A 27,206-nucleotide genomic window follows, 5' to 3' on the forward strand; every position below is an offset into this window, starting at 1 on the left:
ATATATTACTCAGACTCAAACGTATTCAAGCGATAAAAATGGGATATGCTTCTCTGTGTAAATAACATTTTCGGAAGAGATGTCACGAGGTAAAAAATGCACAGGATATCACAATTCAGAAGCAACTTTCATTCAGTATTAATGATCAAGTTTTCGTTTACACAAATAATGGCTAAAATTTGAAACTGTTGTACGAAAGAAACGATTGTCACATAACACTTCTTTTTATTTAAACTATAGCGTCGTTATTACATTTATACTATAAAGTGCTTATATAATGGCGACGTTGGAACAAATTTTTTAACAGAAGATTATCCATTTGTCCACTCCGAGACAAAGGATTTCTGTTATGTATGTATTATAAATGTGTATTATTATTGTGAAAATGCGCAGATAGAGACATACTAATAAAAGAAACTAAAATGTGAAACAATAAGGAGGAAGTGCCCTGTTGCTTTTTTCTAGAACGGTTGTCGGTTCTGAAATTGTAATTCTTCAAACTTGCGGTGATCTTACAATTGAATTATGTTCAGAACGAATTTTGTTTTGTAACGTCAACGTATTACGTTGTGTCTGGTAAATATTTTGCAGCTTTTCATATTCGCTTTAGTTTTAAAGCGAATAATTTATCGAGAAGAGAGATGGAGTATCATAGTGACGTTTGGAAGGAACAAAATGTAAGAGAATCGTCAACCAGAGTTCGCTACTTCTTACTTCAAGAATATATGAATTAAAGATGATGCCGGACAAATGTACAATTTATAGCAGATACTTCGTCGCATTTTTTATAATTAGGCGAAGACCCAAAAACCTAGTCAATAGATCTAAAATCGATCAGGAGAAGAAAAAAAGTTTCGAATAAAATTGACGTTAGTATTCAGATACCACGTGACTCAGAAAACTACGAGCAACTGTCGAAATGATTAACAGAGAAACAGTCAGCGCAATCGAATCTCGAGTGCATATACAAAATGATACGCGACTAAGGAAACACGATACATATGCGAAGAGAATGATTGAGATAATAAAGATATAATTATAACAAATTTAAGTGAGTTAAGGTAATCGAGAAATATACGACATGCGCAAGAAATGAATGAACAAACGTATTTTAATTCATTGCGATCCTATCGCTTCCCTTATTTTCAATTCGCCATCCTTCCTCTAGTGACACAATTTCAGCTCTTAAATTCGAAGTGCCATGTTTTACAAAAACTTACTTCCTTTATTTTTTGTTTTACCCTTGATCCTACATGTATTGAAATGGTAGACCTCAGGATGGTGTTCAGAGAGACCTCTCTCTATAAACCTGTGGTTCATATACTTCCTTTATTTTTAACTGTTTCGAAAACTCGTGAAGTTATTTCAAAATTTGTTTAAATTTAGTAAAAAAAATCTATTTTTCTTATCCTCTGTTAGTGCGAAGTAATTTAGAAAAAATATTTCGAATATTTTACTTCAAGAAATTTTTAGAAATCCAAAGTTATCAAGAAAATTACAAGGGTTTGAAATCGATCAAACGCACAGGTAGCATAACGACCCGACGAAAGCAGCTACTGATGCAAAATCTTACGAAGATGAAGTTATTATACACAAAGCTATTGGTCAAATTGATAAACGGATTAGGTACACTTTGTATATCTCAATTATTCCCCCTCAAATCAATCATGTACCAGTAATACCTTTTTTATCTTTATTTATAATTTGTATAGATGTAGTTACCAGGGTTTTGTATAGTGATAACAGATGACACAATGTTAAACTTATTCTACAATACCCATACATTCAATGGTTAACAATATAAAAGGAATATACGTAAACGTTACATATTGGCAAGGAAACATTCTGGTTCATTATAATGTGTATTTCAACTTTTGGTTCGTTCATATTTCTTTAGTTTTCAAACTCTTACGCGTCAAACCCCAAAACGCTTTAGGTTTCAAATTATTTTCAACTGCTGTAAATTTCCATCCCATATGAGAATGACAATTTGAACATGTAGCTATTGTCCATCCATATCTATGCAAAATCAAATCAATTAATGAAACATGTTACCCAACAGAATAAAATTAATAATACACGAAATAATATTTACCCTGGGAACCATGTATATCCCATTGATGGTGCATTACCACTTAACGTAAGACCCTGTGCGTGATACAAAGTCACGGTATCATATATAATACCAGAAGGATTGCAATAAGTACCAAGTGGACCTTCTATACTCATTGGAAACATGTTTGACTGTCTTCCAATGAAGATATTGCATATACTACAAACGAATATTTTATCCTATAGACGTAAAAATAAACATAAGTGGTCCAACATAATTTTATTAGTAAAATAGACAGTGTTAGTTTAATATATACATACGTCTATTAAATACTTAATCTCTCTCTGTAACCTCGATATTGCACAATCATAATTTAATAAAGCAATTTTTTCACTATCATCTAGTATCAAATTTTTGGCAACCCAAAGTGACAAATTTGTTGGATCTTCTGGTATACTACTCCCCCCTGAAATTATTCAAATACCAAATCAGTTACAGTTGAAAAATGGTGTCTCCAAACCATTTTTAGTAGTTCAATGCACTTACTGTTTTCAATGAACTCTAGGTGTTTCCGTATTTTTAAAGAAAGTCTTAAAGGATCGTACTGTCTATAAACCCAGCCAGGCCAAGGAGTTACCATGGAATCTATGTTCTCTACTCTTTCTTGTTTTTTGAAATCTTCCTCATTAGTTGGTTTCATCCGTAAACGATCTAATGAGGCCAAACGTACTTCGAAGAGTGGTGGCCCAAGTGTTATTTCTGGTAAAACTTTAACAATTGCTGATACTCGATCATAACCCTATATGCATAAACGTAAGTATATACGGTAACCATAATGGTAACAGTAGAAAACATAAACAAAGATCTAACAATTACATCACACAATTAGCTAATAAGGATAGAAGGAATTTACTAATAGGCATTATTGTATATTAATTAAAACACTATTTATTTTAAATGCCTTTACTTTATTAAATATTAAAAATCTTCAAGTTTTTTTTATATTATTAATATGTTATGATAAAGTGGATATTTACTATAAAGTATTATTTGGACTGAATTATTGAACTATTGAAAGTAATAGAATTGCACCTAAATATAGTTAAAAAAAACCTGCACTATTACTTGCAGAATCTTGAAACGTTGTCTGCCTTTTGCTTTTATACAATAACCTTCTTCGGGACCTTTGTACAGACATTGATAGATTTCAGCAGTTGTGCCTATTGGTACCATTTTATTATGTCTCATGCAAACAACACCTAACGTTCGACTATTTTGAAGACATTTCAATAACATGTCTATAGTCTGTGTATCATTTATCGTCATTGGTAATGTTTGACCAGGAAATAATATAACAGATTCCCGCACTAATAGTGGCAAATTTATATAAATTCCATCATCAAATAATATCCTTCCTCTGAGCTCTTCCAAGTTCTGTCCTAAATACTAGTAACACATTTATGCATTACACATATCAATCAAATATTAGGTTTCATTACAGTAAATAAAACAAAAATTTATGGAACATATCGGAGTGCTTGGAAACTTACAGAGTGTGTAGCTGGTAATGTTAAGTCAAAGGTATTTTCTAGTGGTTCTTCAATATTTTCTGCCTCCTCATACTCTACCTCAACATTATTCTCCCAGTTATCTACATATTCTGGAAAGTGTTACAAGCTCTAAACATTCTTTGTGATTATATAAAAACAAAATATAAGCATAGTACGACAATCGACACTTTAAAATTCGTACAATTCGAAACAATATGTGAAAATACACAGCATAACCTAATTGATTAATGTAATCATTTCATACGTTAGTACAATAATTATAGGAAATAATGTACCTAACATTTCATACTCCCTAGGTTGATTTGAAGAGTTATCGCTTTCTACGTCGGAGTCCATTGTTATTAATTATTTTAAATAGGTATTAGAAATTCGTAAAAGTAGATTTTTCTTCCCGCAAACGTCAAACACAGTACATAAACACCTTCTACCTACACACGAATTTTCATTTTCATTAGTTTTCATACATAACTACTTCAAATGCGAGATCAACTAATTTATAAAAATTACAGTAATAACTATTTTATTATCATTTCTATCGTTAATTAGCGAACCAATAAAATGAACTCTGTTTATACATTCTTAAGTTTTTCGATCACGCACCATATGTAAAACTTAATCTTCATGAACGCGCCAAATGTTTTGAATTGTCTATTCTAAGAAAGAATAATATTTGAATGTACTTTGAAAAATTACAATTTATAAATAATTATGTGTTACCAAATCGTTTTATTTCAATAAACAAAACAAAAGGAAAGGGTATTAATATTTAAAAATTAATAATAATATAAAAATCGGGATGTTGCGGCGTACTCGCGCTAAGCTCGCGATTAACCAATGCTCTTTTGTAAATTAATACCGCGGAGCTCGTTAAAAAGATTAAGTGATGGTGTGTAGTAATATGTGTTTTAAATGATTAACACAACTTAGTAACATACTTAGGACTTTAATATAAACTTAATAATGTGATGTATATGTATGATCTGTGTTCTGACCTGACTGATCGATGTGTTCTTGTTGACGGTTGAATGTGTGTTCTACTGAATGAGTGAATGTATGGATGCTTGCTGGAACGGATCGGCTCTTGATTGGTAGAAAATGCAGAATTTTAGTTGGTGTAGGTGGTCCAAGAGGTGGTACTATGAGTTGGAAGAAGTGAGGCTTGGTGTATCTATTGTTTATTATGGTTTGGTGACCCGTGTCGACGGCCCAAGACGCAACGAGCGTTACTACCATCAACTACCATTGCCTACCTGCGTTGGGTCCCAACACGGGATTTTTCTCAATAGTCTAATAAAAATATTTTTATGTTCATATATATTATATTTAGGAATGTATAATTACATGAGTATAATTGTACAAATATATAACTCTACAATGCATATATTAGTCTTTGGATAACGATTGAACTGTTAAGTTCCTTATAAAAAAACACTTCTAAATAATATTTTAAATAATTTAAGTATAGTACATTGTACTGCTCTGATTTTCAGTTAGTTCAGGTATCTATATTCTTCTTCCTATGTATTTATATAATTTGACCTATTTGTTCTGTAATCCAAGAAATATAATTGTATACATTCACATAGACACCTGGAACATTATTTGTTGCACAACCAATACCCCATGCTACCATACCAATAACTTGCCATTGCCCATTTCCAGATTGGCATACCATTGGTGAACCACCATCACCCTGAAAGAATTAATTGTTTGGTATTATACTGTTAAGAAATTGTGGTGAACACTAATGGAGTAAAAATGATTAATTCCTTACTGTGCATGCATCTTTCCCATGTTCTCCTCCTGCACATACAAAACTGTTTTTATTTAGATTAAAGTACTGCCCAAGTCTAGTTTGTCGAAGAGAGGCCTCACAAGCTGTTTGGCTTACAATGGGTACATCCACTTCTTTCATTATACTTTGATATTTTCCATTCATGCCAAATGCATCCTTTCCCCAGCCTGATACCCAACACCTTGTAAAATACATATATACAATTAATTTAGAAATATTTATATTTGTATTTGTTTTTTTATGATTTAATGGTATATAATTTTTTTGGAACACTCACCTGGTACCAGTTGCAGGTATTGCTGAAGGAAAGCATGCAGTATTAATATTTGGGCTACTTGAAATAGACACAGTACCACTCAAAGTTAATACAGCTACATCATTCTCAAGTTGAACAGAGTTGAAGTTTGGATGCATAGCAACCTTCTGAACTAAATATTCTTTATATGGATTGGGTTCATTTGTAGATTGGCCATCCCATTCTCCTAGTCTTACTTTGAGTTCACTATTCCTACAAAATATTTTTATTACATTTGGAAAATTTAATATATCTTTAAATTACAGAAGTACGAAATATTACAAGAGCAGGAAAGAATAATTAAGAGAATATTTTTTATAGAAGTGTAATCTTTAAGATGCTCACATGTGAGAGGCTACTTTATGAGCAACAGTGAGTACATGATTTGGTGTAATCAGGACACCAGACCCTATGTAAGCATTGCTTGTGGTCAAAATCGCAGCTTGCCAAGGATATGCTCCATAACTGGCTTGACCTTGAGGATGTGCAGTTACAGAAATTTTTCTAATACCACAAGTTGTGTCGATCAAATTTCCAGAGGATGGCATACAGCAATACACTTGTCCAATGGAACAATTAGAAACCTAAAGAAATAACATATAAATAAATTTATACTATCGCTATGAGTTAATAATTAAAAATTAATTTTATATACGTACTATATTAACGATTCGAATGTCAATACCGGTATTAATGTATGGACAGTTATTCGTTGACACGCAAGAGCACGTCATGCCACCATTAGTACCTTAATTATAAAATAGAAACACTGAGTAAAAATGATTTTTTGATCGGTTATAATCAATAATATATATATTAATTTAATACTGTCATTAATGTAAACAGATTATACTTATTTATAAAGTACTATAAGACAATATGGTAAATTTAAATGTCTTACGTACTTGGCGCCTTAGTGGTTGAACCGTTATCGAAAATTATAGTGTCACTTTGCGCGAAAACTTGATCCCGTAAGATACTAACACCGTATAACAAAAACACTACACACAACATCATGAAACACTAGGAAATACGTATTTTGACTAATTTGATATAGTTATCACTTAATAATTTTCAAATTCAAACTCTTTCACGAATTGTACAAGACGGACGACAATAAGTTATAACTGACCAGAGGTACGTTTATTTATATACAAGTCCTGCGGTGATTCTACGGTAGTATTTAGAGGAAGACATTAACTCGTACATCCTTTCGGAACGAAAAGAATGTACGGTTTTTCACAGATAAAAGAATAATAACGCTTTGTGACAATGAAACAGGTGTAAAATATATCGCCCTGTAATTTACCGGAAATTACTTCCGATCATAATTACGTCTTCATTTGTGTAGATAACGTGTGTCGCAACACCGATTTTTATAGTAAAGTAGCCGAAGTGAAACTACATAGCGGCAAGGCCAAAAATGAAGGAGGTCAATAATTATCGGTTCCCAGCAGTTGCATTATGAATCATGTTGTAATTACATTGGTTTTTCCCTCTCGGATTTATTTTTATGTATGGCGCCTTCTGGTGGTATTCAGAATAGGCATGAACATTCATTCATTCAAAACTGCGCTCATGAACGTGTACGGATATAAAACCAAAAATTCAATTCAGTTACGAATTAGTGCCACTAAAAATGATATAGTGACACTTACGTTAAGTTTAAGGGTATTTAAAAAGTGGAGTATAGAAGTACACAGGTAATAAATCAGCATCGATCATTTTATTTATACACCAAGATGCTACATTACTTCGTTTCGAAAGTAGTATTTTGACGATTTATTTGCATCAGCTTTTTTTCTCTTTACTTTTTCATTCTTGAAAGCGTAGAACACTTAAAATATTATTGCTCGCACGGTCGTTAATTCAGCGAGACACTAAGCATGTCTGAACTAACAGGAGTACGTAATATACACGAAGATTGTTCGAAAGTTGTTTGCCATCGCGTAACTTATAAACACAAATTTCGAAAATTCACAGTGACACTTTGTCCACGGCTTCAGTCAGTTGATTGTATCGTGTACAGAGGGAAAGATTACCTTTTAATGTAAATTCGTAGAAACTATCTAACGTGGTCGTAGTACAGAATGGTGCAAAAAATATAAAAATATTCACAGTACTCGTACGCGAAACATCTTAAAACGGAATTTGTTCAAAGCTCACTGTTTTTGCACCATTTCTCACTTTTTTCTCGTTTCGCTTTATCTACAAAACGCAGTAAAAAAAACTGCTGTTTTCTGCTTTAGAAACAGAAATTCAAATATTATGAGACAAGACCAAGACCAGATAGGAGTACGACTTAAACTTTAAACACATTTAAAAAGTCATATAAAATCAGAATTAACAGCTTCCTAACTAAGTTGGTACTTGACGGATAGTGCCTAAGAGGTAGTAGCAATTTTCTTTCATTATACTCGTACTGATTATAATATAATCAGTTTTTCCGACCTCCGCGTCTCTTCATAGAAGATGTACATTGAGGACAGTACCACTTGCCTTTTGGCGGTGCAGTGATACCCACACATGGATAGTGAAACCATTCGAATGGACACTGCAACAAAACGTATAAATGGTTATTCCTACTCTATTAAAGACAGTAAGTCCGATGCAACCGAAGAATTGAACTTACATCTGAATTGTCACATGCAACCATATCTCCATAAGATACTTGGTTGCATATACAATATCTTGGTTCGTTTGGATCATACGTCCAATCTGGATTATCCGAATCCACTACTTGTGTATTCGTAGTTATAACTGGCGGCGATACTGGTTGTTGAACAGACGCTGCAACTACGCTCGAACTTGGAACTGCGGTCGTTACTTTCCTGAAAAGAGAATATATAATAATAATAACATAATAATGATTCAGTAAGAATGATGGGCAACAAATGTATCACAAAAATATTACTTGATCGTGGGAAATCCATACTTTTTATGCTTTTTAGTTGTTTCTTGTATAGCTGCGATAGCGGTTTGAGCAGCGCCAGCTAGTTCCCTACTAAACTCGGCAGCGTGTACGCCACCAGTGTTGATAGCTTCGTAACTAGCTTTCAAACTGGCAGTACGTCTACCTTGTTGCATTTGCTGCGTCGCAGCAATTGCTTGAGATGCTGCAGCTGCTATGGCATTTCCACCAGCTCCTATATGACCGAGGTTATAACTTACAGAGCCAACAGAATTTGCAATTGCAGTGGGTGTGGATGGCACGCTGGTAGCGGCAATAATTGGTCCTGAATTTGCAGAAGCGGGTCGCGATTCAGGAACGTTTGGTGAAATTTTTTCTATAGCTAAACGTTTTTCTATCGAAGTTGACGATGCATTTGAATCTCTTCTTTTCTCTGCCCGTGCTATACGAGGTAAAAAATAAATATTGTTATACAGTATATTTTACATGCGTACATGTAAAATATGTATACTAGCATAGTACTTACAATGACTATGATTGTCTCGTGATCTACTGGATGATGTGAAACTATACCGATTTTCTTTTTGACTACTATTCGTAGGTGGTTGGTCTAGTTCCAATGACCTCTTCTCCAATACTTCGGTGATACCTTTATTATCTGCTTCTAACTCCATTTTAAATTTGTGCAGCTCCTGATCTAATCTCCTTAAATATTTATCTACTAATTCATACATCTGATTAGCTAAGTGCACCTTCTCATCTGCATCCTCCAAAGTCTTATAATACTCTTTTCTAATGGCTTCATATTCCGCTTCTTTTTCACTAGGTTTCATTTTTTTCGCGTTCGAAAAGAAAGTCTTTACTTTTTTTTCTAAACTGTCCATTGAATCTAGAACGATTAGAACAATGTTTAGAATGAAGCATAAAATAAATATGTTATAAGTATGACTAGAACTGCTCTGTAACAAGTTCTGTATTGTATTGACGGGTACATACTTTGTACACCTAAGTCCATTTCTCTCATTTCTGTGAACCGGTCTCTTAATTCTTGTGGTAGATGCTCGATCACTGAAAGCATAGAAGAAGGTCAACATAACCAAACAAGATTACAGTAAAAAAAGCCAGTTATTTAATAAGGACTGACATTGATCTAACTAGCAGAATCATTGAAGTGATCATATACTATTGACCAGATATGATACAAGGTGAGTTATACTCTAAAATGTATCAGTAAGAGCAGAGGCTGTTATGAACCATTTAGAAAACATACGACTAACCTAAAACTTAAATACAACTGTGTATCAAGAAATTGCTCATACTATAGGGTGTTTAATCTTACGGTAAAAGAAAAAGCAGCATTTCAGTGATTACGTGTGATAACAGAATATTTGCAAAGGCATTCGCTTTGGCAGAAGTTTTTGATGTTTTCGCAAGACAGTATATTCGGAAAGGTTAGTAACTTTCTTGAGAAGCTGGGTAAGCAAAGCATGCCTCGTTTTTACGTACTTTCGACATAATCTTCCAAGTAAAGCATCCTTTCGTGCCGGCGCTTCGTTGTCTGGTGCTTAATTTACAATTATTTACAATTTACTAAGGGGGAGTGCTTGCCGCCGTGGCAGAATTAACGAAAATTGTAGCACTCGATCGGAAGCGTGTTTACGGCGGCCAAATCCCTTATTGTACCCACATTTTCACGCTAGTTCTGTAAATGGTGCGAATCTGTGAATGATTCGCACGAAATAACATGTAAAAAATCTTATTTCGCTGAAACTAAGTGGCACAGTAATTAATCCATTCTCGGTGGTGCTATTTATTTCGGAATTATTACTGCCCAGTTATCTATTCGTTGTAATCCGCCATCTTAGCCTAAAGCTCAGGGGTGTCTTTACGTAAGTTCGGCGCCCTATTCGGGTAAAATCTTTCAAAATTACAATTTCTTGAACTAAACATCTTTGAAATATAAACTGGAACTCTTTTAACTCCACTATTTTCATAATTTCATATATTTTTCCTTCTGAGCTTAATTACTTTAATCCTTAATTGTGAAACTCGTCCTTGTTAAGGTTTTTGAATGCTTTACCAATTAAAATATCACCATATATTAACTTAACTTACTATTGTACATATTTCGACGGTATGGCACAAGATTGTGTTGTGTAGAGTTAAGGATCATAGAACGTAGTGGGTCGTCGTTCTTTCTGCTTGTGTCGCGTTCCACGTGTACCGATTGGCGCGCTGTTCGAATTTTTGGCATTTAAGGAAAGGTTTCTTGAACTTTTCTCAGGAAAATGATACGACGCAGCCCGACAAGAATTGACCTACGACTAGACGATTTGGTCGAATATGAGGCGATGAGAAAGGCTCTCGAAGCCAAGAAAGAATCCGAGAGACAGCCAGCGTTCAATCCTCCCACGTGGGGAGGCAAAGTGCCGCAAAGTGAAATCCAAGAACGCATCGGTTATATGCCGCAACCGAACCAAGCTTCACATTCTCGACCTAATATATAGTCTTTCATGTACATACGACCACGTACTGTGTTAAACATTTTTTCCATGTCTATAACAATATTAACTTACCATCTCAGGCAAAAGGTCTTGAGTTAACCTAAACTACTGTCATGAAAATCATGTATACGTTCAGTGCGTTCAATAATCTCCAGGCATTGAGAAATGTTCAAACGATGAACACTTTTTGCCAGTTACTGTACTACGGACCGGGAATGAAATAATTTACTCACAGAAAGACTGATCTTTTTCAGCGTTTATTGTAATATTACTAAAATATACGTGGCAGCACTTTTTTGTTTCACTTAACAGTTCAGGGAAGTAATAACAATAGAACATGGACAGTCGTTCAGGACTTAAGACGCATCTCCAGCGATTAATAATTTAACGGCCAGAGTTGCGTAGTCGTCGCCTGACTAATCGAATGGTATGTTTACTTAACTGAATGGGAGTATGATGATGTCGCGAATTAACAGTATGTATAGTCAACGATTATAGTGTTAATCACTACAGAAGGAGATACAAGTTTACTCGCGATGGAAATGCAAATTAAATATCAAAGTGGCGTGCTGTAATACAACGAGGATCAAAAATAAAATATACCTCTATTTTCCTAAACGGAATTAAAAAACTTCTCGAAATGCATGTATTGTCATCGGTCAACCGGTATTGCGTGTGTTCCCCAATGGAACGTGCTTCATCCTCTGAACCAGCAGAAAACTACAAATTACGTGAACTTCGGTGTCGTCCACACATAGGGGGTGACCGAAACTATCCCCTCAAATTTTTTTTTATCACGACTAAGAGTTTTTGTACATTATAAACCCTTGTTAAAATATAAATGCTCGGGTATATCCCTGTTTCCGCAGTTCTTCTTCAGAAGCTCATAATTTTCGGGCTCCCAGCGTTCCAGAGTGCTTGACTTAATTGAGCTGCGAAACATGTGCAAAATATACATTCAGGTGACCTTATGGAAATTGATACAGAATATTTATTAACGCTTTTGATTGGCCGAAACCGAATACGTAATGTCGAATTTTTATCCGATTGCTTAACCTTCAACGTACTTTTTCAAATTATGTAATCTAAAGGTGGAGTGTTTTTTGAACGAACTTTTCTTTGTTCTCTGTGGTTGTACGTTCACTATTATACCTGATACATGTCTGAAACACTTATTCGTACTTACCAATTTTGTGGGAATAGCGCACACGCTGTGGGCACCATAAATGTCAGGCTGAAATATTAATAGAATCGTTATTTATTTAATTTTGTTTGTATTCCACTTGGAAAACCGTCAGTGTAAAGTTACTCACAAACAGCCGACCATTAAAATTTGTATTGGTCCATGCAAAGGTGTGATCCTCTGCATGAAATGGTACTTCTCCAGTTTTTCCATAATGGGTGGAAGAATTACTAACAAAAGGAAATTAGAATTTCATCACCGAAATCGTAAATTACTTTAACATAGATTTTTATACTTTCTTTGTTTTCACTTACACATTCCGGGCGCGCACATAATAATCCTTGAGATGACTACTTGACTGATACCTTTGGCTGCCGCGAGCTGTAATAAATTTATGAAACGGTTGCATCACCTGACAGATGTTCGATTACAGTGTTTATTGTATTTTAATTCTACTCAGTATACCAACCTTCGATTTTGTAAGTTTGTTGCCGTTTTCATCAGCGATCTCGATCCCTTTACCGATCTCATTCTGCCTCATCAGAGGAATGTTCACGCAGTTAGCCGCGGCGACTGCGGCGAACGGCACATAACGCTGCGGACACAAATTGTTGCCCTCTTTACAAATCATAAGTAACAAATTTTTACCCTAGTCGAGTAATAAAAATAATTTTACCACTACCCCTTCAAAGCTTAACACTAGAACTACCAAACACGTTAAGATGACGGATTGCAGATGTCAAAATGATGTTGACTTTTAATTTACTATATATTCTATATTATGCTAGATTGTATTAAATATTATCTATATTACTATATTGCATAATTTAATTTCGTATACATTCACGGCTGGTAGTTCTAGTGTTAAGTCCAGCTTTAATTTGTGTTTTCAAAAGGGGACAAAAAATGATTTGAGACGAAAGGTACATACTTCTTCTGTCGCCAATATTTCAGAAAGATGAGTTATGGTTGGTGCATTGATCAGTTCATTTACTTAAAGGCATATTTGTATTCGGTGTGTTATTTGAAATTTTAAAATGCATGGAACACTGTGACGTTGCGTGACCGTACGTTATCCCGCAGGAAATTCATCCTTACCGCCATAAGTGGATTGGCCCGTTTCGCCCAAAATGATTTACATCCTATTGCTGTTATCATGGCCGCCGTGGTGGCGCTTGCATAAGCCACCCCTAATTGAAATTCCGTCGTCGGGCTATTCGCATTTCTGTTCGTGTAATTGACTAGAGCGTTGAACGACTGATTCACCCATTGCCAGAAAACCACAGCCGTGGTTGTCCTGAAAGATTTACTCTAGGTAACAATGCAACGCTGATTTATAATTCATTGAGTCGTGTACAAGTTACTAATTCACTGTTACAAATCATACCGGACAAGTGTCTCCAATTATACATTCAATCAAATTTGTGCGCTGAATACAGTTACTCTCGATTTGAATAATTATTTCACGGTCGATTGACGACAGCCACGCAATAAAAAGTATTCCTTATAATAATTATTAACAACGTACATGTAAAATATTTAAAAATATAATAATAGAAATATATTGATAATAGATGTATACAAAAAAATACTAAAATTTAGAAATTTATAAAGGTAGAGTTGATCAGAATGGACGCCAAGTGGGCTCGTACTTTTAACGCTAATATATCAACTGTACTTTGTTCTGTTCTATGAAGTGAAAGTGCATTGTGTTGTAATATTGACAGGGCATCAACCGAGGATCAATCAGCGGTGTGTGTAATAAGAGAATTTTACTTGTAGAACTGAAGCATAGCACCGGTTATAGCCATTCCACCTGGCACTTGGAAGGACATTCTGCCGAAGACATTCTGCAGGTCACCCGTGTCGGGATGAAAGGCCGACTCGTAAAGCTTCTTAGCATAGATGATTTGCTCCCGGGTTGTACCAGCTGGCTCCTTCCCAAGTCTATAGGATAAACTGGCTATTGATTTTCGTAGATTCAAAAAAAAAAAAACAAATAACCAACTATGGTAGGCTCGATTTTATCTGAAAAATTCCCTTAGACTTTCCCTTGTGGACAATTTATGTACATATCTTCGAATAACGAATGATACATGACGATTTTGCCCAGTTGCGAACGAACAGGAGCTACATATTTGTTGTAAAAATAAGAATATTTATTACTGATTAACACAATAAATTTTGCCCCCCCCTCCCCCGGCTACGCTCATGTGAACGACACATAACAAAAGCATTCTTGTAATTCCTGAAGTTTGAAACGTTCGGTGGCTGGTTTAGAGCGAAAACTTAATCAGATGGAATCCTTTTACTACTTCCGCCCCTGGAAAAATTATTCCTACGTCCACGGTACGGTGACTATATGATTTATATGGTCATTCAACTATGTCATGATCATTAGTCACCCTATTCTCTATAAATAGGTCATCAGAAACTTACAAAAAAGTGATTTCTAGGTTGTGGTGTCAAGATCGTTGTTGACTCAGCTTAAATATTAGTGAAAAGTCGATCATTTCATTTAATAAAAATTATTAAGGATCTGTTTAAAATATGACGTCATGTATGTCGTAAGTTCTTCGAGTAATGTACAGAAATTCTTTTGGAACGAATCTACGTAATTGGATCGGTGTTTGGATACTACTGCAACATTGGATTTGTTTTTGATATATTACTCAGTTTCTCGGTTGTAGCACACATTGTAGAAAACCCTATAGATCCGGCAACAGCAACACTGGCGTGAGCGTTTAAGTGGTTAAGATCATATCTTATCGGATACTCGTAAATCTTTTTTCTATTCACCACAAAAATGTATGTCTACAAAAGATCAAATCAATAGTGTTTGTCTATGCATAATCAGAAAAGGTTCATTCGAACCCTAGACGTCAGTTTGAGAGTCCTTTTGTTATCTTCCGTTTACCGTAAGTCCCTGTTAATTCTAACCTATTAAAAACATTCAACCATGGCATAATTTCTAGAATGTGTTCATTCATACATTAAAACGGGTCAGACTACTGGGTCGTTCTGTGTGTTTCTCTTTATAAGGCCTATTTTTGAACCACGAGCCTCGTATTCCGGAAAAATTGGCCCCTGTTCAAGCAGAATTAACCAGTCGTCTGCCTCGTCGTGTACATACTCACTTATAGTCCTCGCATAATTTCTTCGCTTTGAGTAACTCGGACTCGGGAACGGTACAGGTTCGGAAGTCAGTCACCCAAGCGAAATGTTTCCATCTACCCGCGAACGAGCTCTGATCCCATAGTGGTTTGTCTAGGTCCAGCCTTTCTTCCCCCATTTTTCTCAATCGAGGACCGTTCGTCGCCTCAATCCTTCTTCAACAGACTGCGAAACACCAAGACCGATCGCTCAATGTACCTTTTACTGAAGGTACAATTTGAAAAACGAACGAAAAAGAATGGGTTGAACTTGCCGGGGTAGGCCTCTTGACACACAGCATATTTATAGTTATGAGCTAGCCCGACGCGCCGAAATAACCATAATACTGTTATGTCATAAAAATATAATGTTCCATTATGAATCGTGACGATGAATGACAATGAACTGTCATATTGTATGCGACATAAGTGTCAAGTAGATTAAGTAATACATTCTGCACAAACATCCACGGTTAATTTATTTCAAACAGCATTAGAAATGCTTCAATTTGTCCGTATACTTATATCACTTCGATATTCCCATGTATTCTCATTCTACGTAAACAACGGGATATTTATCAAACATTATTTCATTGTCTCCTATTATCTTATCATGCCATTAAGATGGTTAGCACATGACAAAACCCGAAGATTGACACGGTCTGTGGGTACCCTATTGAAATTGCGCTCGAAGCATTAGTATGGCATTTAAATCAACGGTAAGTATATGTATCCCGCAACAGGGAGAACATTCAAACGAACGTTCGATACGTTGAAAAGCCTAATGGCTGACGTATCGATTGTTCGACATTGTTTTTCCGCGGGAACGTGCATACAGTCGATGTTCACGGAGGCTTGGAAGAATCGTGAATTCGAACGGAAAATTTAACAATGCCGAATCGGATCCATCGATCGATGTTATTTAAACGCATGTGAGTGGTACGTGAGCCACACGGTTTCGTCCGGTAGAGTCCGATACCCGATCGTGCATTGCCGTGCCGTACAACCGGCGCGCCCCGTTCACATACGTATTTAAACCACATTACTCAAAACGCGGCACAATCCACGGCTGGACGTTCGACGAACGTAACTGTCATCCTTTCTGTTCGTTACTGGTTCTCACACCTTCGAACACTTATCTTCCACCGTTCACTGATTTTATTTTTCATCGTGACCTCGCGTCCCACAATTTCGCGTACAGGACTAAAGTTTGATAAGCATAACATTTCGGTGCACTTATCGACCATGCACCGTCCGACAGAAGAAACTGGTAGTCGTTGAACGCCCCAATTTCGATCGGAGTACCGGCACATTTTTAGTCATAAATGGCAACTGCGAAGTGGCTGTAGAACATCGTACCTTTTTTTACCTCGTTCCAGCTGCCCCGTCGAACGACACGTGCACGGCTTTGTTGTTATGTAACGTGTTATGTATAGCGTAGATTAATTTTTTCGCCTGCTTACCGTGAAACGCGTGCGTCACTCCTGGAGAGCCCCTCTTTCGTTCTGGTCTCTACCGGGAGAGCGCAGAGGCCAGCTGATCGCGGACCGGCGCCCTGCAACGAGTCCCAGCTATCTCTATACGGCCCTGACACGTTCTCCTTCCCCGTCGGTGATTTCTATATTATTGTTATTATCATCCGTGCCATACGCCCCGTATGAACGGTCCTTCTCTTTCTCGCAGAACAGGATTGTTATGCCTAACTTTCGCGGCTAATAAAAGGATCGATAATTTTGACTAACTTTTTCTTTTGCGAGTTCTCTCCTGCGCCTTGGACTGCGTGTACAACAGGTTTGGGCTCAAAGTATTTTAAATGCTCCATGAAAAATAACGTTTGAAATAATGAGTTGTTCAATGCTATTCGGTTACTTTTATCTTAATAGTAATTTTTGAAATGTAAGGTTATTTCATGTGAATGCCTAGTTTTTTCGGAGCTGATACTGCCGTAATGATCTTACTTTCTAAAATATACTATAATGGCCAAGAAATTCGTAGAGACGTATCATTAATTTCAACAATTTTTGAGGTTGTCGGTTATATCAGAATAAAAAGATTCAGATGAAGTACACTTGGGTCTTCTTAAAGTACCATATAATTTTTACGAATATACAATAGCTAAAAAAATATATTGACTATATATGATGAAAAATATACATCCAACGTTTTTATTTTATAAAAACGTCCATTATCTCATTCCACTTGAACTGTACAGTGAGTTTTAGAAGAATGTATTTTTTACTATTATATATATAGTGCTTATTCAAAAGCCTTGAATGTCTGTACAAAAGTATCTGTATACTTTTTTAAATCTACGATATTCCGCGATAGCAGAATTTTGCTACTTGAGAAACCTGTCAGACTGTGTGTCTGTTTGCCAGGATTATTAGAGTTCCATGTTTCCCAATGCAGTGGCAGTTTGAAGAACGCCCTAAACGCTCGATATGGAGTGCGCAATATTCTGAGTTGCGCAATAATATTGACAATGTAGAGCTAATATCGAAGATACACACGTGTTCACTCGAATGGACTTCGTCTACCTACATTACAATCCTGTTTACTAAATAGCGTCGATAAAGTATTGGTCGATGCAAATAAAGCCCATTAGACCCGTCATTCAGTCATGAACTCGGTTAGCAACTTAAAGCTCGTTTTACTATCGTTTCATCTTCACTTTTCCTCGACACTCTACTGCTCTGCCCCTCTTGCCGCAATAATTCAGGTATCACATCGTTCACATTTTTCAATTGCCCAAATTTTGAGTTAAATAAATCCACAGATTTTATATCCACGTTTTGAGTGGCCACTCCAATACAGGCATTCCTTTGTGCGTTAGCCTTACGTTTTACAATGCGGGGAGCGTGTTTAGGGCTGCTATCGTGCTGGAAAATTCAGTCATTCACTATATTCTGCAATGCATTCTTGTTCAGAATTCGTTTTATCTGGTATACAGTGGATCAATACCCGGGTCAGAAAAACGTTTTCGTAATGTTACGATAATAGCATGTAAAAAGAAAAACATTTCTGTCTAATAACATTAGATTTTTATTTTTGATATTTACATTTGTAATAATGTATTTGTTAAAAATATAAGCGGACACTTGAGCAACAATTTCCACCGCAAGATCTTCACTGTGTGTTGCTTTTGAAGCTGAGAACCAAACTGCTAAAACATTCTAAATACACGTTACATTACCAAATCTCAAAATTAACGACAAGAAGAGATATAAATGATTATACGCAGTTGTTGGTGTAATTAAATAAATGCAGTTGTTATTCGAACATTGTTTATTCGACCACTGCGACGGCTCGAGGCGCACAGCCTTTCTAGGGTTAATGTTATGAAACTCAGCAGTCAGAGAAAGTTTAAATAACACCCGGTGCGGGGGGTCAGCGGACAGAATCAAGTTCACGGGCGCTCCTGTCGAATTCCTGAAATGTTCGTGCCGTGATTTTCTTTCGCGACTCCCGTTGTGCCAGGCTTGTTCGTCTATCTCCCCGGTCTCGCCCTCTTTCATTTTTTTTCTTCTCATTTTTCGTGGGCCGCATGCAACGCGGCCACCACCACACGAAAAGTTGGTGCACGAGAAAGCTCTGCTGTTGGGGTGTGTACGCTTCCGTGCGGAAAGTAGAACTCGACCCCGTTCGTCATGCGTCACCATATTGTGGCTAGGAGCTGTCACGAATTATGTATTTCGTAATATTTATGATGTAATATCAGTCGAACATTATTTGACCGTTGAGCTCAACTCTCTTCCTGTACGCTTCCGGCGCAGGTTCCGCGGCTAATGGATATTGATGAATCATACGTGGCGGATGAAAAGGGTCTTTTGGTCTCTCGTAACAAATATACTCGCGCATAAAGTACCATAATGATAACGGATTGTTCGAAACGATCGAAGATAGTGTAGAGAGAGAGAGGAGGATAATAGGGATTTTTGATGGTATAAGCTGGAAATCTGTGAAATTACTCTGGAACAGTGGATGACAATACTGTTGTTAGCTACTGTAATTTTACAATGTGGTGTATACATTATAATTTATAAATTCAAAACGAGAGAAAAATATGTAACTGACCTTGATCGTGTTAATTATGTGGATAAATATTGACCGTATTAATTCGAATTCTTTAAGATCTTCTCGATACTTGAAATAAATGTTGACCAACTTTGCAGCAGTTTTACTCTTGATACAGATTCTCTTTCCGCTTAAACTTGACCGACGGGAAAAGGCAGCGAAGCAGAACAGACGTTGTTTCGAAGACCATCGCAGGAACCGAGGCAAGCCTAAAAAGACAACGTATCGAATCATGTTTCAATTAACGTCGATTAGAAGGGCAGATCTCGAGATCTTGATGTCGGTGGTATCGTTTAAAAATTGAAGATAGCCATGGCCTCTTTGTTAGACCCACAACCAGCCGTATGCAAAGTGAGCAAAAGAACCGGGGAGTGCCATGTGATAGCTAATGATCTTTCTTTCTCTTGGAGCAGTAGAGAAAAAAAGTTAGAAACGTGAAAACTGACTCGAGTCTTATATCTAAACACAGAATAACGGTATTATGTAGTGAATAAAAAAATATTTATACCCTCAAGTCTTTTATAGTCAGTGTAGAGCGATAGGTACTGAATAATAAAAAAATACATTGCTTAAGAGCCTACTACAATTGAAGGTGGTGTTGGTTGAGGAATATGTATGCTCCAATATTTTTTTTATATACTGTCTTTGTCTTTTTTCTGTACTAAATCTCTGTTCCTGATGCAAAAATCGGGATAATATGGTCGTTAATGAAACAAATCTAGATGGAATATGTTTCTATAACGAATAGCGGCTTATTCTTCCAGGCTGTACCCACTGTGTCATGGAGAAAGAATGCTTCCGAAAAGTATGTGTGTGTGGAGTAGTGTATCTAAACCGGGCACGCACCGTCTGAAAGCAAATTATACCGAAAACCATATGACTGGCGCACCCTAACATGGACAAGGTAAACTGCGAAGGGAGAAAAGTCGTTCGAATAAAAAAACGGGTGACATATCGTCGAAGAAAGATTCTTGCTTTTCGACGAAAGGCTACCCTGTCTGTGGGGTTTGCTTGTTTGTACAGGAGTGGCGACGTGGACGTATGCTACAGGCCTGGGGCAAAGTAACACAGTGCCGTAGGGAGGATGCATTAAATAAATTTTCCGTTCCAGGGCTCATTTTGCGACACCACACTGTGAGTAATATAACTTATCAAATATAATTGTGACGTTGTTCAAATTTATTAAGAGACCACGGTCTTAGTACTGATACTAGAAATAGAAGGAAATTGAAATCTTGAAATCTTTATTATATTAGTAATGTTGTTTATTTTAGTAATAGACTCGTGGTAACTATGCAGACACATATTGCATCAATGTTCTCAACAAAAGAGTAAAAGTTTCTTGTATAAGACATTATTGGCAATAAAGAAGTAAAGTAGTATTACATATTATATTTAATTTATTAATAATACAATTGTAAATAGTAATTCTGATGTCAGACAAAAGACAGAGAGTCAAAACTCTAGTTATCAATGCCTAAAGTAAATTGCATTTCTACTGTGTATTATTATTAATAACATATGGAAATATTGTCGAACACAGCCGATGCATCTAACTCACTGATATAAAACGATTTTAGCCAGTAAATGTTTTTTCAGATGGAACGAGGTTTTCAAAATCCTACAGCTCAACGCCTTTAATAAAGAATATTTTACAAGGTATTTAATAACAATTTATTAAAATCTTATCCAAGACAATTGATACATATAACTTAACAATATGAGATAATTCCAATAAAATACTTATCATTTTAGAAATACCAAGTGGTTCGAGACGTGATCGCTACGCCCCTGTCGGAACGTAGTGGGAGTAGAGTGTGGCGCATGCGCGTTGCGGCGCAAGTGCCCAGCTGTGCATGGACGTGAAACGCGGCGCGGCTGGCAGTGGTGGCTGCTAGGAAAGCAAGCGAGCGAACGAGCGAGCAAGCAAGCAAGCAAAACAGCCAGAGACTGCCCTCCTGTCTCCCCCACCCCTAGGCATGCCACGGAGAGCCCATGGCCTCCGTACACACGGAGGAGAGTGAGGCAGCCCCAGCCGCTCCTCACGTCATCCGCTGAGAGAGAGACGACGGGGCCTCGACACGGCGAGGAGCAATAATTCTAACGAGCCAAGATGGCGGCGGACACGGTGGCCCTGTCCGCGCTCACGCTCGCCAGGGGCGACAAGATCCTCGTGACCGTCGAGTCCGCGCTACCGGACATCGTCGTCGTGTCCTTCGTTCACGGTGCCAAGTGCTTCCAGGGCGCGTTGCTCGACGCCACCAAGAGGTAAGCGTGCTTGCTACGTGAACTTCTTCGTGTCTTCCGACTCTTCTGCCTCTCCCTCTAATCCCCCGAGCCTCTGTTTCTCACTGTTGCACACAACACCGGATTCTTCCCTGAACCCTTCACACCGATCTCTAGCATCGTTCGGTTGAGCTTTGTTCGAACCCGAACTCGTCCACACACCGATCCAAGATCAAAGGAGTCTCCCCAGCGAGAGTGTCATGCTGTTCCTCGTGGTCGAACCTGTTCGGTAGCGATTGTTTTCTCGCGTGTGCATACACAAGTGTGTTTAAGAAGGGGGCCCCCTGTGGGTGTCTTCTGTGAAACGTGCAACATAAAAACGCAACAGACGGTACACGGTCTCATCGCTGAATTCCCAGCTCGATTGTGTACGTAATTAAGGCTACCCGTATTTCGGGCCGACGGTGAGCGACGCACGACGTTGGAAATCTAGCGTTGACCGTCGCTTTTAGTTACCACGTTACGGACTTGTCGCGTGTGGGATCAGTGTTTAATTGTCATGTATTAAGTGCAGTATATGAGATCGTTACGGGGATAATGTGTTTTCAAGTGTGCATTATGTTTCTTGCCATGCCCTGTGACTGTTTCGTTGGGGAAGGACTTTTCGGTTGTCGTTCTATGTTTGTAAACGTCGCAGTAGTACACAGTGGACTTTTGACTGCTGAATCAGGACGGATCCACGTTTCGACGGGACCGTGATTTAGCCCGTAAAAGTTGACACTTCCGGTTGGGTTCGGGTCCCGGTGCTGGGTTTTCTTTTACGATTAGAAAACCCTGTCGTTCCGTGACGGGGATATATAAGTTCCAAGTTGCAAGATTTTCCGTGAAAACGGGGTAGTCGTTTGGCCGTGCAGTTACGTGCCCCGCATGTCGTAAGTCTTCTCGTAAAGCGGCTTTTGTTCTGCAAACGGAAGTAGTTTTACGATGACTCGTGTCTTGTGACTTGCACGAAGCTCTCGCTGGAAATTTTTACGATTGTGAAAGAAACCAGCATCGCGGTCGTTCATTCAAATTCTATTTATTCGACGAATAAACATAACATTCTGTCTGGGAGAACTCCCCCTGCCCACCCTTTCTTTGTCGTTCTTTCGACAGGGGATATATAGATTTATTTTATGCGACGTTGTTTCTTCGTGGTCAGATTATATGGATACTTGTGGCGGTAATAGACTAGTTGGGAGGGGATGAGTTATGGCTCTGGAAGTTTGACCATATGGACTTCAGCATGTGGTAGGAATATCTAGTGGAATATTACATTCGGGTTTAAAATGTTGACTCTGCTGTGAAGTTTCATACTATTTTGTTTTTTTTTTGTTGTGCTTATTAAGATATAGGTATTTGGAGTAGAAAGGGAGTAACTAGGGTTAGGTAGATTAGCATTCTAAAAATTGACCATATGTTTTTGGTGTGTGATATAAGTAGTGTAATATTGAATTTAGAACTACAGTGTGGATTTATTGTGAACCTATGTTTTCATTCTGTTTTCATTTTTTCCCATTCTCAGTAGGTTTATACATACATACCTACTTGGGTAGGTAATTAAGTGGAATAGGTAAATTATAGTTCTGAAAGTTTGGTCATATGTTTTCAGGTATGTAGTAGGAAGTGTACAGCACTTCCATAAGTTTGAAGTTTGTGTTTTTAATGGGTTCATTAATATGTAGCCCTGTTAACAGATACTTTATACAGACAAGTGGAATAGCAGAATAGTTGTGATGTGATTAATTATGACTTTCCTTTACATACTTTTTAGGTGTGTGAAATGATACAATACTCACTTCAGAGTTAAAATAAAATTTTTATCTTAAGTTTACAAATTTTCTGTTGTTTTTTTTTATTCTTATAGCCAATGAAAAAAGAGGTGTTTAATTAAGATAGAATAAATTATGATTCTGTGTCTGCCATATGGCTTTGACTGTGTGGTGGAAGAGACATAATTAATCTCTTTAACCTTTAAATTTATATTCTACAATTGCTTCACAAGTTTTTATTTCTCATTGAAGTCAATGAAGTGAAGTTTCTACTTTCACATCAGGTAACTGGTTTTAAAAAATTTCTTCACCTGAATTAACACGTTTATCTAATTGTTTTAATTAGTCCATATTCGGAACGCCATTTCTGTTCATTTATCAAGCTGAAATAACATGAATTATGATTAATCGAATATTCTTGACCTTACAGCTTGTATCCAAAACTACATTTAATACTTCATTATACACAGTGCTCCAATATTTCTTACCGGGCGGAGCGGGGTAATATACGGCCCGAGCGGTAAGAATCATTAGAACAGTCTGTTTCTTCAGCTTTTTTAACAAGCACCATCATATTTTTAATAACTACTACCTGAATTTTATTATAGAAACGTACTTTGTCGAAAAAGAAATCTGGTTAGAGAAAAAAGACTAATATTCTTCTAATTACTGTAACTTTGAAAAATAATAATACGGTCTTCACTGCATGCAAATAAATCAGACAACAGAGATGAAGTATAAGAAGAAATGAAAGTAAACTAAAATAGAGGCGATTATTATTCATACGTTTGAATATTCATAGTTCGTATTTTTGTGTTCATCTTGAAAAACTGGCGATATATTCACTAAAATAATTAGATAATTATATTAATTGAGGTCATTTTTTTTTTAAGCCAGCCATCGCATAGAATTGTGGGGACTTGAAAGAAATGGGATTACGTCTATGAATTATGGAATATTCTTGCCATTTTCATATTTTTCTTGTTTATAGGTACATTAAATCTATCATATGTCTCTAAAGAGATTAACTCACGAGATGTAGATATTACCTGTGGATTTGAAAAAGGCTCTGACATCATGAGTCACACTCTTCGCGGAGCGAGCACTACCTTGTTCGTACAGTCATTGCTGATTTCACTCCATCGCGGTGAAAATATTCAGTTTGACACGGAACCGATTCTACATAGATACTTAAAACTCTTTTACGTCCCGAACGGGACATCAATACTCGTTTATAATTTAATTCGCTTTAAAAGAGTTGAGATCGATTGGGGAATGTGCGAAAAAAATCAGTTTTTCTCGTGTCTGAGATATGACGTTGTGTTTGTGTGTATGTATCGAAGCTCTTTCGGATTACACATTTAATTGTAACTTACGAAACTGTCAATTGTAATTTACGAAGGGACGATCATAATTTCGTTGCTATGCTGGTGTTTCACAAATTATTTGATATTAACTTTTTGGAGCTGGATAACAAATTGATTAACTCTATGAATATTTAATTGTACGCACCACGTAATTTTCGACGTTGGTTGATTAAGTGTTATCAGTGATTGATTTTGTGTGTTTGGAATTTTACTGTACATGAATATGCAGTTATTCGAGTCATTCGTAATTAAATAACAGTGTATGAAAATACTGCATAATTTATGCAGCAATACTGTTAAAAAGTATATAATGTTTATTAATAATTTAACAATATTTGAAATATTTAAATACGTAAAGGCAGCCCCTGTTTCTGTCTTCTGGTTATCCTGATTTATTAATGAATGAGGATTTCATGCAATTATCTTGAATTCATATCAGTGAGAACGATCGAAACAAGTACTCAATATTAATAATACTTTTTATCTTATTTTTAACACTAAAAAACAATACAATAAATTAATTTTCTTTTTATTTCAAATTGTTCATTTCCATAAATATTTACAGTCTAATTATCAACTTTACTTTACCCTGGTGAGGCATTAAAACCTGATTTTCATATTATTACAGCCATCAACAATTATAAATGCAATTAACACATCGTTAGTCAGTCTACAGGCAAATCTGGAGAATCATTCGAGATTAATTATTTCCAGACCGAGATGTTTTACGAAAAAACTTGATTCCTCAGTTTTGATTTATTTCCATCACACTACTAATTGCGGATCGTCTTCCATATAGAACGTACAAATATTTTTATACGAAAGTATAGGTTGCGCAGAGATACGAATTTCATAATATCGTACCCAAGGGGGGGAAAAAGAAATTAATGAATAGTCTTCGACCTACCAATTACACGAAGCTACCTTACCCTTCCCCCCTCCCTTTACTTGCGTGTTATTTTTTTCTTTCTCTATTTTACGAACACGAAGTTCAGCGAAATTTTTAATTAACGCGAACCAATCCCGATGTCGCTGCGCGCCATTCAAATCCCTGGGTACAAGTAGATTTTATCGAAATCTTTTCCCTCGTTTAATTGTATTACCATAACGCTAACATCGCGGTGTACAACGAGCGATAAGAAGCCGTGAAATAATCTCGTACTCTTCATCGCGTCGAATTGAAGAGTCGGTATCACGTAACGAGAGAGATATTCGAGTATGTATTCGAAATATTCGAGCTACACTGTGGTAGTTAAGTACTTATAGTTGAAGGAAGAACTTGGTTTTGTAAATTGTCGCGTCGAGTTCACGGGTATTCGGAGCAAAACAGGTCGAATAACTTGAATACGGCCAGCCAACCCGACCGTTCGAGTAATTAACCCCCTTTGCAGTAAACGTCGAAGTGGACTGAACACTTAATTTTATTACAATTACAACGTGTTTGAGTGATCTCTGGTATGCTTCATTATAGTATAATGATTACTGTTGCGTTGTACGTCAATACAGCTTTAATACTTCATAAATGTTATTAATAATGCTGCTGAATCGGTTGAATGATTACATGAGGATGTGACCGTAGTGATCGGTAATATGGTGGGTAATTCATCTATTTTAAATTCTCACGAAAATATGAAGAAAATACAAGGTAGATTAACGTATAAAACAAACAACTGACAACACTGTGCAGATACACGAACATTCGATATAGCTCTGAAGAAACCTCAATCGAAACTGAATGCTATCAATGTATTAAGAAACTGTACTGAATGGTAAAACGATAGCTAAAGAAATACCAGAAACAAATGAAACATTAATGACTGAACTTGAACGGACACAGTCGAACGCGAACCATCGTTTGTCGATCAATCGAAGCAGGATCGTTCGTGTTTGTTCATACTCGATTACGTTCACTTTCATTTCTCCTGCGATTGTTTGTGCTCGTTCGCCGTGTGTAGACGCGGCTTAACCGTGACCGACGACGCGGAGCAACTGCACTTTGTGGCAGACTTAACGATTAAAGATTTCATGTTGAACGGTATGATTACTTTGCAACAGTACTTTCTAAGTAACAACGCGAGTAATAAGCACTTTGTGGCATGTTGTTGCCGATAAGATAGCGATAATAATGCCATAAGACTGATTTTTAGGCGGCAACCGTTCGGTATGAACAATTTTCAATCAGAAAGGGTCAAAGGGGATTCAGTTTTTAAGGGAAAAAACCTGGAGATACTTTTTTATTTTAAAATTCTCATTAGATTGATCTA

The 27,206-nt window shown here is 36.7% G+C and overlaps 5 protein-coding genes across 9 annotated transcripts in view; 1 reads left to right on the forward strand and 4 right to left on the reverse strand.

Annotated features, from left to right (window-relative positions):
• Positions 1–1,730: 1,730 nt before the first annotated feature.
• On the reverse strand, positions 1,731–4,632 carry LOC107190570 (protein cereblon). 3 transcript variants are annotated; one of them, XM_015579395.1, is made up of 8 exons: positions 4,617–4,632; positions 3,900–4,052; positions 3,604–3,713; positions 3,167–3,499; positions 2,600–2,852; positions 2,374–2,519; positions 2,096–2,292; positions 1,731–2,019 (listed from the first exon to the last, which is right to left on the reverse strand). In XM_015579395.1, exons 2-8 carry the CDS (start codon positions 3,958–3,960, stop codon positions 1,884–1,886), a joined length of 1,236 nt encoding a protein of 411 aa, XP_015434881.1. In that variant the 5' UTR covers positions 3,961–4,052; positions 4,617–4,632; the 3' UTR covers positions 1,731–1,883. The 3 variants fall into 3 exon arrangements, with proteins under 3 accessions (XP_015434881.1, XP_015434882.1, XP_015434880.1); XM_015579396.1 differs by lacking the exon at positions 4,617–4,632 and having other exon boundaries at positions 3,179–3,499; positions 3,900–4,211; XM_015579394.1 differs by lacking the exon at positions 4,617–4,632 and having other exon boundaries at positions 3,900–4,211.
• A 517-nt stretch (positions 4,633–5,149) lies between these two features.
• Positions 5,150–6,728, reverse strand: LOC107190512 (trypsin-3-like). The gene is made up of 6 exons (XM_015579321.1): positions 6,620–6,728; positions 6,374–6,462; positions 6,060–6,298; positions 5,697–5,927; positions 5,399–5,600; positions 5,150–5,317 (listed from the first exon to the last, which is right to left on the reverse strand). Exons 1-6 carry the CDS (start codon positions 6,726–6,728, stop codon positions 5,150–5,152), a joined length of 1,038 nt encoding a protein of 345 aa, XP_015434807.1.
• Positions 6,729–8,151: 1,423 nt separating this feature from the next.
• LOC107190611 (inhibitor of growth protein 3) lies at positions 8,152–10,426 on the reverse strand. 2 transcript variants are annotated; one of them, XM_015579446.1, is made up of 6 exons: positions 10,132–10,426; positions 9,622–9,693; positions 9,152–9,514; positions 8,650–9,067; positions 8,347–8,545; positions 8,152–8,268 (listed from the first exon to the last, which is right to left on the reverse strand). In XM_015579446.1, the coding sequence occupies exons 1-6, from the start codon at positions 10,157–10,159 to the stop codon at positions 8,152–8,154; spliced, it is 1,197 nt and encodes a 398-aa protein (XP_015434932.1). In that variant the 5' UTR covers positions 10,160–10,426. The 2 variants fall into 2 exon arrangements, with proteins under 2 accessions (XP_015434932.1, XP_015434931.1); XM_015579445.1 differs by having other exon boundaries at positions 8,629–9,067.
• Positions 10,427–11,127: 701 nt separating this feature from the next.
• On the reverse strand, positions 11,128–16,976 carry LOC107190612 (sideroflexin-2). 2 transcript variants are annotated; one of them, XM_015579447.1, is made up of 9 exons: positions 16,824–16,976; positions 15,450–15,651; positions 14,089–14,259; positions 13,411–13,609; positions 12,782–12,907; positions 12,627–12,693; positions 12,443–12,542; positions 12,316–12,363; positions 11,128–12,061 (listed from the first exon to the last, which is right to left on the reverse strand). In XM_015579447.1, exons 2-9 carry the CDS (start codon positions 15,602–15,604, stop codon positions 11,947–11,949), a joined length of 981 nt encoding a protein of 326 aa, XP_015434933.1. In that variant the 5' UTR covers positions 15,605–15,651; positions 16,824–16,976; the 3' UTR covers positions 11,128–11,946. The 2 variants fall into 2 exon arrangements, with proteins under 2 accessions (XP_015434933.1, XP_015434934.1); XM_015579448.1 differs by having other exon boundaries at positions 16,928–16,952.
• Positions 16,977–21,431: 4,455 nt separating this feature from the next.
• Positions 21,432–27,206, forward strand: part of LOC107190546 (PWWP domain-containing protein 2A-like) — a 29,733-nt gene continuing 23,958 nt past the window's right edge. The window contains exon 1 of the mRNA XM_015579361.1: positions 21,432–21,806. Within this exon, the coding sequence (XP_015434847.1) occupies positions 21,652–21,806 (155 nt within the window). The 5' untranslated portion in view covers positions 21,432–21,651. The remainder of the gene's footprint in view (positions 21,807–27,206) is intronic.

Source organism: Dufourea novaeangliae, unplaced genomic scaffold (genome assembly GCF_001272555.1).
Source record: "Dufourea novaeangliae isolate 0120121106 unplaced genomic scaffold, ASM127255v1 scaffold187, whole genome shotgun sequence".
Classification (NCBI taxonomy): Eukaryota; Metazoa; Arthropoda; class Insecta; order Hymenoptera; family Halictidae; genus Dufourea; species Dufourea novaeangliae.